Source organism: Xyrauchen texanus, chromosome 8 (genome assembly GCF_025860055.1).
Source record: "Xyrauchen texanus isolate HMW12.3.18 chromosome 8, RBS_HiC_50CHRs, whole genome shotgun sequence".
NCBI lineage: Eukaryota > Metazoa > Chordata > Actinopteri > Cypriniformes > Catostomidae > Xyrauchen > Xyrauchen texanus.
Window position 1 is genome coordinate 29,085,194 of NC_068283.1, and position 12,040 is coordinate 29,097,233.

The 12,040-nt window shown below is 36.6% G+C and overlaps 1 protein-coding gene across 6 annotated transcripts in view; it reads left to right on the forward strand.

Moving 5' to 3' along the window:
- Positions 1-1,318: 1,318 nt before the first annotated feature.
- LOC127647278 (RNA binding protein fox-1 homolog 1) overlaps positions 1,319-12,040 on the forward strand; it is a 425,943-nt gene continuing 415,221 nt past the window's right edge. Inside the window, exon 1 of one of the 6 annotated variants that reach the window (XM_052131433.1) lies at positions 1,319-1,560. In XM_052131433.1, the coding sequence (XP_051987393.1) occupies positions 1,369-1,560 (192 nt within the window). In that variant the 5' untranslated portion in view covers positions 1,319-1,368. Of the gene's footprint in view, positions 1,731-12,040 lie in introns of all 6 variants that reach the window. The other 5 variants (XM_052131435.1, XM_052131437.1, XM_052131432.1 and 2 more) reach the window with 5 other exon arrangements.

A 12,040-nucleotide genomic window follows, 5' to 3' on the forward strand; every position in this document is an offset into this window, starting at 1 on the left:
GTACTTCGTGATGTAAGCGGTGACAGCTGACGTAAGCAGGTTCCAGCTCATCATGCCAGATTCATGTACATGTCGTCTTGCGACCGTGTGAGGAATAATAATAACATAGAGTCTGACAGCAGCTGTCAATTAATCCGTCACTACGAGTCTCAGGTGCCCCCCCTCCCCCCGCTCAGCCCCACACTCGGTTTGTTCCCTCTATCCCCGCCGGGGTCTGCCCACTTTTCCTGCATTTTCAAATATTTCTAGTGGGTGGAGTCAGACTCTGAGCAGGTGTTTAGTTACCCTTTAAAATGACACTGGCGAATTAGGAATGATACAAAATTATAAAAATGACAACCTTAATTTGCATGGCATGCATTAAAACACCCTAATAAACATTGTGTGGTGCTAAGAAATTGGAATGTCAGGGCAGGATGGAATACATATTAAACATCATGTCTCACGGCACTTGAGAGCAGCGGGGATGTAGTTACACAGAGGTCACCAATGACAAGTCCTTTAGTCTCCCTGCCTGATGCAGCTCTGTGGGCGCTGCTGCTAACCCAATTTATGTAGACTGTCACTGAGATTTTGCAGCGTTGACTCCTATCACACTGATCTACACTAGCCTCCCGCTGCTTGTGAGAATAAAGGGAGATATTTTCTTGTCATAGGGTTGTCAGGTGTCACAGTTGCCAAGAACCTTGCAGTCGACTAATACCTTTCGAGATCTCGACCCCATGCCAGGGATGGGGTAAGTCCGCAAGAGGCCTCATGTTAAACTTATCAGCAGTGACTGCTAAGAGGCATGAGATGGACTGCTGTGATTGCATTTCAGATCAAAGGCAGGACACAGTTAGAGTGTTAAATACAACAGGGTTAATGATGGGATAATTCATGTGCTATTCAATGGCAATATCTATCAGATTTACAAGAGCATAAAGATGATAGCAAAAACCAAAATATGCCTGTATAGGTGGATTTATAATAATTATTATTATTGTAATGATTACTGTTTTGCACAAAATATAGTAAAATATTATAATGAAGACATGTTATAAATACAGTATGGATCTTTTGAGAGAAAAACTGGACTTATTATTTTGGTTTTCATTTCATGCATGTCCCTGAATACAAAAAGGTGGCTATGCCATAAAATAACTTTAAGACTGAACACATTCATCGACACGTGCCACTTACTAGACCTACTTTCGGTGCACGGAAGCTCTAGGATTCAAAAATGATCCAGTAAATCACTTTCGAATTGTTTACACCAAACACCGGAGCCAAAGTCAGGCTCAAAGGTGTGAACTTGAGAAGAATCACAAGAATGACTGTGGCACATGATCTGGACAGGCGCGTGGAGTGACAGATGCAGTCATTTACATGGCACCACGTGGATACGGTCCACTGACTAGCACTCGCGCGGTCTCCGTTGCCCGTTCTGCCTCTCTCTCCGCGCGCACAATCGGTTTACCTCCACTAAGAAAACAGGAGACACTTTTCCTTTGCTTTTTCGCTGTCCTGACCACAATGAAATCTTGGCAGCTAATTGCAGTCGTGGGAGATGCCCTTCAGGTAAGACACATGAGCGGTGGGGAGAAAGGAAAATGAGCGCGTGTTTAGCGCGAGGAGGAATTTGAACGCGAAATCGTGGGATGTTTTCCGTGCGCCGCCGTTAAATCTTCAGCTCGACACGTTTTTCCTTCTCTTTCGACTCTCGCTTGAGCCTTATTGCAACATCAAAGGTTAGTGTGATATCTCAACAGCTTTGCTTGTATTTGCATCTTGATGCTCGCCTGAGGTTTGTGGCGTTGAGGGATATTTCTCAGGCACTTTAGAGAGAGACAGGTGCTCTCTGCATGGCATGTGTTTGGGTATAGGCATGCTCTGAGATCGCCTGAGTTAAGGAATGTCCATATCTCATGCAATCTCTTTAATACTCAAATTAAGATAAACTGACAGTTTCAAGCTAAATAAATCACCTTCGTGATGCTTATTGATCACAAAGTTATGCGTGCGTACATTTATCTGGATGAGTAAGCAACGAAGCTGCTGATGCTTGGATCAATTTAGTTTATCAAAAAATAAATGTAACAGCAGCTACTTTGATCTTGATCATTTAGTTGCTGGCACGTCTGCAGCTGGAAAGTTGGTCTCAGGTTATTGTTCTTTTTCTTTCACTGAGATCAAAAATGCAGCCGTCTCTGACAGTGAGATTCAGATTGCTGTGCTTTGTCTGATATCATATCACCTTTGTAAAGAAGACAAAAAATAGATATTTTGATATTGGGTTAAAAACAAGATATTTTGTAAAAATAAACAACAACACAACAAACAAAGAATAGCACCATTCAGTCTCAGGTTGTCATTTGGAGATGGACGGATGGCTGCTTTGTCAGTGGCTTATGGTGTGGGTCTGTGTGAATAGAGTATTCTTTCATAGACATAGGACAAGGCGCTTGGTCACAAACTGAATGCTTTTGCCACTGTATTTACTTTAACAAATATATACTCATTTCATTTTGAGAATTTGAAGTTATGGAGAGTGTGTTGTATATGCAATGTGTGTCAGTTTAATAGGGTTGTACGTACCCAATATAGGTGTTTGTTTTTTTTTTTTATTTATTTTTTAATTATGAGTGAATACAGGAAAAGTGGGACACTTAGGTGTAGCTATACAGTATATCATTGTCTGTATTAAAAGGAATAGTTCAACTGTAAAACATAAAAACAAATCTCTCATCATTTACTCACCATCATGGCATCCCAGATGTGTATGACTTTCGTTCCACTGCTGAATACAAACTATGATTTTTAGAAGAATATCTCAGCTCTGTAGGTCCATACAGTGCTAGAGAATGGGTACCAAAATTCCTAAGCTCCAAAAGCACATAAAGGCAGTGTAAAAGTAATCCATACAAATCCAGTTGTAAAATCCATGTCTTCAGAAGTGATATGATAAGTGTTGGTGAGAAACAGATTCATTTTGAAGTCCTTTTTTAACTAAAAATCTCCACTTTCACATTCGTAAAAGGAGGGTAGGGAGGAGAATTTATATAAATAAGGACAAATATATTGTCCTGTTTCTCACAAACGCCTATCATATTACTTCTGAAGACTAAGTGTTTAACCACTGGAGTCGGATGGCTTTTATGCTTTCTTTTCATGCTTTTGGAGCTTAATAATTTTGGGTCACCATTAATTTGCATTGTGAGGACCTACAGAGCTGAGATATTTTGCTAAAAATCTTAATTTGTATTCTGCAGAAGCTAGTCACACATCTGGGATGTATGAGTGTTTGAAATGACGAGAGAATTTTGTAATTTACATGAACTATTCCTTTAAGTCAAGCATTAAGATAATCTTTAACTATAATGAATTGACACTGCCTTAGTTTACCTGTATTAATACCCACCCTAGATGTGACCTGCAGGGCCGGATATATGGGGGTGCTTTGCCCATTACAGTAACAGTGAATACCATTTTAAGTACTTGCCGTCATGGGGCTAACTATAACCACAACGCAAGTGCGCTGGAGACACTCCTCTGTTGGAGGGTTATTGCCCCCCTAATGTTACATTTCTAGATCTGGGCCTGTTGACCAGTAAGACTACACTGATAGTATGTCAGTTTTGTCATCATACAGTTATTTCAGCTGTAGCTTCTTTTAGGGATTGTTCACCCAAAAATGAAAATACTGTCATTGTTTATTCCAACCTCATGTTGTTCCAAACATGTATTACTTTCTTTCTCTCATGGAACAAAAAACATCTGCTTTTGTGTTCCATGAGAGAAAATAATTCATATAGTTTGGAACAATTTGACATTTATGATTAGACAGAATTTATTTGTTTCAGGGTGAGCTATCCATTTAACGCCGTAGAGTAAGTTAGGGTGGAGTGTGTGATCTACACAGGTATTTGTAGAAATAGAGACACTGGGTTCTATTTTATGAGAGAGATTGTAACTTTTGATTTAATCAGGCTCTGGTTTATTTGACAGACTGGAGAAGGGGTCTTAACCTTATGGGAACAGACAAGAACACTTGTAATACGTCACCTGAGTGGAGTACCTAGGTCTCTTAATGGAAGACACCTAATACCACTGTCACAAAAGCATGCTTTGTGGGCTATCCCATTTATAACTTATGGGCCTACTGTATATTGGTCATCTTTTTTGGCACCCACATGGCCGTAACTGGGAAGGCCATTTTTATATATCCAGTATTCTCCTTTGTTCATTCAAAACAGCTACTTTTGACTGTTAACACAAAACCCTGTTATAGATGGTTATTTCCAGTTCTTAAATCAATAAACAGCATTTATTGTGACAGAGGGGGCACTTAATGCTTAACTAACAATAGTGTAATAAGGTAATTAAGAATCTGATATTTTCGTATTGTAAGCCATGTAGGCACAAGCGAACCAGAACCTACAATTTTGACTCGTAATTTATAATGCTTAATGGCCAACTGCTATAAAGCAGTGCTCCCTGCACCCTGCTTAGTATATGGCAGAAGACAAATTTTCATCTCTGTAGTCAATGGGTAAAAACGTGGTTTCCCACTGAGGAATATTATGTACAAACTAAACAACAACAGCTGAGCCTGTAGATGGTCCTACACAGTGCCGATGGGGGTTTTACAACAAATGGAGACTGAATCACTATGGCTATGACACAGTGCCAACAAATGGAAGAAAATGTGCCAAGATCCATGGCACTACAATATGTCAAAACGCTCTGTATAGTTTCTCCATGCCTCAAATGATTTATGGTGTTATTTTCCACACCAAATGAATTTGGCACTAATAGATGAACTTCTAAGAGCTTTCACAAGAAATGTCTGAAGCTAACACTCAATGCTCTGAAAGAACAAAAAAAGGTACTGATAGGAGGACAGTAGTGCTGAAACGACAACGTCGTCAATAAATAATTGTCGACAAAAATGTCATTGTTGAATAGGCGTTTGATCTCATTTAACGTAACATGAGATCACATTAAACTGTAATGATGACCTGCGAGAGCAGCACTGCAAATCGCACCTGACCGAGGAGAGGAAGAAAACACAGTTCACAGTCCAGATGCAATCTAAACTTTCACAGCTTCAGGTGATGTAGATTACAATGTATGAGGGAATTATACAAAAATACCAAATATGTAAATTGTTGTGGAATAAGTGGAGCTGGAGCTCTTTAAAGGAAACACCCTGGCATTACATCTTTAATGCAGTTATATTTACTGCTTTATAGCTTTATTCAAGTTAAAATAATATGGAAGCAGATAAAGAAGCAGCATATATGATATTTAGACTTGATTTTAGAGAATATATCATGAATATTAGTATGAACAAGTGAAAAAATACACTTATATACAAAATGCACTTATATTTAAGATACATCCTCTTAAAGCAAATCTAAATATCTTATATGTTGCTTCTCAAGTCAATGTATCTTGTTTTAAGGATTTTTAGACTATTTAAATGGAAAACATGACAAAAACACTTGATAACAACAGGATTTTTTTGAAGTGAATTAAACATAATAAAAAGTATACTTTTCGTTCAATTCAGTGAATGACATTTAGAGGTATTTTTAAAAGATTATTTTTTCCTCTTTATTGTTAGTAAGCACGTTTAATTCAACATTTTAAGTCGGGGCTCAAGCTGAATAATCGGTTAAGAGCTAATGATTAATCGTTACAATAACTGCTGATTAGTCAAATAATCACTCTAATAATCATTAGTTGCAGCCCTAGATGACAAGTATTCCTAACTCAACATTTTATGTGTTTGATTTTTTTAATGATGTATAACTCAATGCTAAATACTCTAAATGCTTTGTTATTTATGAAGCAATGCCAAAAAATGTGATTAGACTCTTAGAAAGATAGACTCTACCCAATAATTCAGAAGGTTTTCAAATAGCTCTGCTGTCAAAAGAACACATCTAGAGGAAGAACATTTCAGAGTGGGGCAAATTATAAAAGTGATTAACTGCTGTCAGTCAAATGCTCATTTCGCTGGCCAATCAGGACCCTTGCCACTTTTGGCCTTGATGGTATTGAAATCATGATGGATTTCATGACTGCTGTTTAGGAGACTGTGCATTTCTGAAATGGAGTATGACTCTGTTTTATTTCTAAAGCTTCATTTTACTCTGCTATCTGACCTGACTCTTTACCTGGCAATTCTTCTGAAATATTTCAATTTCTCCTTTCACTTTTTATACTTTTACAAAGTATATAGGGTATAATCCAGCAGTATAGCAACAGCAATAGTTTAGATGGCATATACTTGTTTGGTAATATTATTAATGTAATATGCAAAGCAATAAGCCACAAGTGGCTATACATTTTTGTGGGTTTACATCAGGTAAGCGTGTTGGGCAATGTGAAGAGGCGCTGAGTGCCCTTTGTAAAATTACCATAATGTACGGAATCAAGTGGGTTATTGCTTAAAATGTGAGCAAAATTTGATATATTTTGTCATATTGTTAAATGATGGGAACAACAATATGACAATACACCAATGTTCACAACATTTATTTATTTAATTATATTATTTCTTTATAATTAGATTATACAATGCTTCTGTCATGTAATCAAGTTAATTTTTCTAACTCTAGGCTGTTTCAAGCAACTTTATTAATAGAGAGCAACAGTGCCCACCCACTTTTTCAGCCATCTTGGCTCCTTGCAAAGTATTTTTCAAGTCAATTTTTTTTGTATATCGCCTTTCACAACACACATCCTTTCAAAGCAGCTTTTCAGAAGATCAGTCATTGACAGAAGATAAAACTGTACTGTCTATAATGTCGATGAATCATCATTGTGTAATTAGATAAAATACGATTGTTAATCGTGTTTAAAAATAAGTAATTAAATAATAATTGTATTAATAACCCCATTGTGCAAGCTGAAGGCGACTGTGGCAAGAACACAAAACTCCATTAGATGTTGATTAATGGAGAAAAATTAGCTTGGGTGTAAGTGTTAAGGGTCAGTGTTTAAACTTTATTTGGTATGAATTGTAAGATTAATGACCGTGACAGGGCAGAGGGCGGGGCCAGGTGGTGATTCTGCACACCTGGTCCCTTATCAGGTTAATTAAGCCTCCGAGAGAGGGATAAAGGCCGACTGCGGATGGTGGTGCGACAGAGAGAGAGATCGTTTACGGGAAGCTGACCATCATGTTTGTGTTTGTGTCTTTTGATTAAGTTTTTCATTAAACTATTATTTATATTGTCAAGCCGGTTCTCGCCTCCTCCTTTCCATTAAACTCCTTTACAATGACAATGTCTTTGAAGTCCATCCTGGATTAACTGCAGAACTTCACATAGATGCAATTGTCCTTGTTAATTGGCTGATGAAGGCTTTTGTTGGCAATTGATAATCTATGCATTCCATTTCAAGAGTGTAGTCCATCAATAGACCGAGTTCAAGGATGTGAAATGCAGTTCAACCTAGCCGGTAATTTTGGTGAGGTTCGGTGTGGTCCATCTAAGATTCAGTCAATGGCATATGAAGTATTACATGTCTTATGGTTGGAGTTGGCATTAGTTCATCCTCTGAAGTCCATTGTAATAGACTGAAGTGATGTTTGGCTGGCACCGGCTGCATTTAGTCATCATCACACAGCGACATGTAGCAGTGGAGTCCAACACGAAGCAGGAATGGATCTGGATCCAGCCGGTTCTGGTGACCTCAGGATTGAGTCCCGAGGTTGAGACAGGGAAACAAATAAAATAATATAACCATAGATGCCATTCAATTTATTGCAGAGTTATAGATCATGATCAAGGTTTCTGGTTCTGGCAGACTAAACTAAAGCAGCCTAATTGTGGGTTGGAGGATAAATTAGGTGTATGCCTGGCTAAATAGATGAGTCTTTAGTCTAGACTTAAACTAAAGGGAGTGTGTCTTCATCTTGAACAGTGTTAGGGAGACTATTGCATAGTTTAGGAGCCAAATATGAAAAGGATCTTCCTCCTTTAGTGGATTTTGATATTCTAGGAACTATTAACAGGCCAGAATTTTGTGATCGTGATGGAATATAGCGTGGTTGCGTGGTTTTCCCTTTCATTTTTTGCATACAAATTAAATTTTAAACCTCAAAGTTAATTGTTTACTTCTCAAAGTGTTTGGTTATTTTAACCATTTAAGTAAATACATACTATCTGGATCAAGTTTAACTATCCTACTTTACCCATCTTCACTCTATATTATAAAATGTGAAACATTTACAATCTACCTTAATTAAACATAAAAAGGCCACTAGATATAGGTAACTGTCTTGAAAATGCAACGACATTAGACAAAATGATACCAATAAACGCTTTAGCTTTGGCAGCCATAAAATACTAAAAACTAAAATAAAAACTAACTAAACTGAAAAAGAATACAATTGAGAAAACTAAACTAAAACTAACAGACGAAATGTGAAAACTAATGAAAACTAAACTAAATTAAAATGACAAGTTGAATATAAAATAGAAAAAAGAAAAAAATAGTCCAGAGTCATTCAAATTTCATGCAGATCACCCATTAATGTTTCATAATTCTGTCAAATTCTGTGCTTAAATGGGTAATGGTGCTCCTTTAACTCTTTGACCCAATGTTTGGAGCACCAGTCATTTGAATTTATAGGTTGTTTCATGGTGTTAAATTTAAATGAAATGGGCAATGGAGATATAGGCAATATTATATGAAACAATAAAAGGTTATAAAGGGGAAAAGACTGGGGTTAATCTGTCAGAGGGATGAACTCATACATGAAAATGATCACATTGTAATTTTGATATATTTTTGTTAAAGTTCCATTTATTTCCACATTGCTGATAAAAGAAGTTTTACATGGTCAACGATGATTGTCATTGACTTCTACAGAAAATTATTTAACCTTCTCTGTTCAACCTTAAAAAAAAAACAGCTGTATCAGAAAGCATTTCATGTTCACAGAATCTGGTCATTTTCAGCTGTATATGATGATGGTTTAAAAGCACAGACGTAATGAATTTCATTAAAGTGTTGTACCAACCAAGAGGCCTAGTGCTAGGTGATAAGCAAGTGAGTTATTGTGTAATCCCAGGGTGCTAACTGTAAATGCTCTGTAAGTTTGTTGTCCAGTGTAATCGATACTGCTGCTTATAGATGGTCTCTGAATGAAGAGGACTGGCAAAAAAGTCACAGAGAGGGAATTGCTGATTGGATAGGGATAGGTGAGAGTCATGAAGATCTACTTGTTGTCAAACAGCATAGGATATTTATATATTTTTTTATTTTTATTCATCCCATTCAAAGTTACATTGTTACATCCATACACATTCACACAGACGTCTTTGGCTGTTACGTAACGTCTCTCACACTGTGTTTTGAGTGTCGCGTCATGAGCGTTTTTTTTTTATGCAAGAATGGGTCATATAAAACACTTTGAGTCAGGTGAACAAAATAAAACTTAATTATACAAGGCTTCCTTAATACCGATTAGCTGACTAGTTGTTCAGGCTTCCCACTGACTAGTTGATTTTGAAAATGTGCAGTTTTTTAAATCCCTAGCACCGTTTATTAGAATGTATTGGCATGTGTGAAGGCACTCGTGACAACGGATTTCAGGATAATCAAATTTTAATCCCAACTCTGTTTGCATTAATAAACGCACGTTCAAAAATCTTAATTGGCCGTGGATTGTGGCGTTAAGCTATTAGCATTTAGGACCTGCATCATCCTCTTAAGAAAGCACCCCTAGCACATTGTATGTCAGTTTTAGATATCATGCTGGCACGGTTATTTGGGTTGACATTTTTAACGCAATTGAAACTACATTCACATGAATGGTGTTCTCTCGAACCTTAAGGAGAGGATATGGTAATGAAAATGTGGTGACACCTTTCAAAGGTGCTTGTTTTAATTTGTGCTAAACAAAACCCTAGATTGCCAATCAAAACAATTATTTAATTAGAGCAGTAACTAACAGAGCTCCAGACTGTGACTAAAATGGTTGCAAATGCGACCAAAAATAATTGTTTGCGACAATAATTTAAAATCTAGTCGCCACTGGCAACAGTCGGGTTTCGTCAGATAACATCTTATGGTTATTGAATATATTTTTAGGACATGCACAACCAGTGTGTCTCGTGCCGATTTTCACCCGTTTTGTTTCTGACGAGCTCGCTGCACCACACAGCGCAAGAGAGTCATAAAATAATGACTCTTGTGAAATGGATCTTTTTCATGATTCACCCAAAAAGAACTGAGGGTTTGAACTCATCAGATTCACTTACTCAGCTAATCATCAGTGAGCTCACAACTGGGAGTGAAGGCATTTCAAAATAAAAGTCCCATTTGGGATTTTGGGCTTCTTTATAACGAAAAGTCCCATATGTACCACTTTTTTTCTTCTGGTAATTATTGATTGGGATTGGAATTGCACAATAATCTGCATCTGGGATTTTATTCAATTTGCACTCTTGTAGTCGCTGTTTCTGGGCCATCCAGTAACAGTAAAGAAAGACTAAGGCAATATTTTAAAACAATTAAAATTATATATATATATTAGGGATGCAGCGGTACCACTTTTTCTCTTCCGATTCCGAAGTCGGAAATCTCAGTATCAGCCGATCCTAATCAGATACCAGTGATTTTTTTTTATCATAATCAGAATATCTTTACATTATTGTGTGGAACTAATTGAGAGTACTCTTTAATATGAAAAGAAACCTTTAACTACACATTATTTCAATATAAATGTATAGCTTATTATGAAACACTTTATTATTAACTATTGCAGCAGAAAAATTAACAGTAATTCCAGTCTTCAAGTCTTCTGTAGAAAAGAAACCAGTTTTATTTTTGCCATTTTTTTTAATTTATTTTTTAATGTTTCAATTTACATCTAGACTTAAAATGATTCAGATCTCTTTTTTGTTCAATTTAGTTGTACGACATCAGTCCACATTTTATACTATTATGTTATTAATATTATTATTATTATTGACTTAAAATGTTTAATACAACAGTAATATATTTAAATTGTGCACTTTTTAAACCTTCACGCTTTTATTTTGACATTCTGAACTCTAATATATATATATATATATATAAAATTAAGCTTTTTTAAGACAATTGAGGAACTTGTACACAACTATTACACAAGGTGCAAACATTCGTTGATGCTCAAGAAGACACATTACTATATGCACACTATGCTTTATGTAATTATCTGTAATGTAGTTTCTGAAGAGCAGTACTAAATAAAAAAAATTATTTATCTCTTATATTTGTATAAATTATGAAAGGGGTGTGAACATTAACGAGACAAAAGGATTGCAAACTTATCTTCTCAACTAAATATATATATACTGTTTATTAAACCCTTGATGAATGGGTTATCCTCAGACTTCCTTTTCTTTGGATTTCTATTTTGTTTCTATCTAAATCGAGCAATTCTGTGATTGAAAAACAGCCATTTGACTCCTTAATGTTTCAGTTTAGGAGCCAAAGGCTCCAAAGTAATTTTTTTTTTGTTTGGAACCCGAGGGAAGTACACCAGGAATGAGTCTTCAATAATGCTTTCATCACTGGTACAATGAAAGGGTTTGTAAATATGTTTGACATGTCACCGTGTATGATCAGAATAGTAGTTTTATAGGTCAATAGCTCTGAAGTGCTTAAGTGAAGAATAACATGCCTCCACACTGACCTTCAGTTTGCTACATATACGTCATTAGCTGATGGGCATTCGTGGCATGCTTAACATCGTCTTTAATTTGTGTTTGTTTGTTTGTTTTTATATGATTTAATTGGCCACATGCATCCATTTAGGTTTTTGTATTTGAGAGAAGTCTTTATGGACATCAAGAGCTCATACACTATATACTATAGCTGAATGTTGGTGTATGTCCTCAGGTGTTCTGGGGTGGGGGCCTGCTGGTGATGATAACAGCGATAATTCAAAGTGATTTCGCACAGCATGGTTTTGTCAGACAAGTCACCCACACCCTGTGGCTCTGCTACATGCTCATGTGTCTTAAATCTGCCAGAGGCTTTACCATGGTGTGGT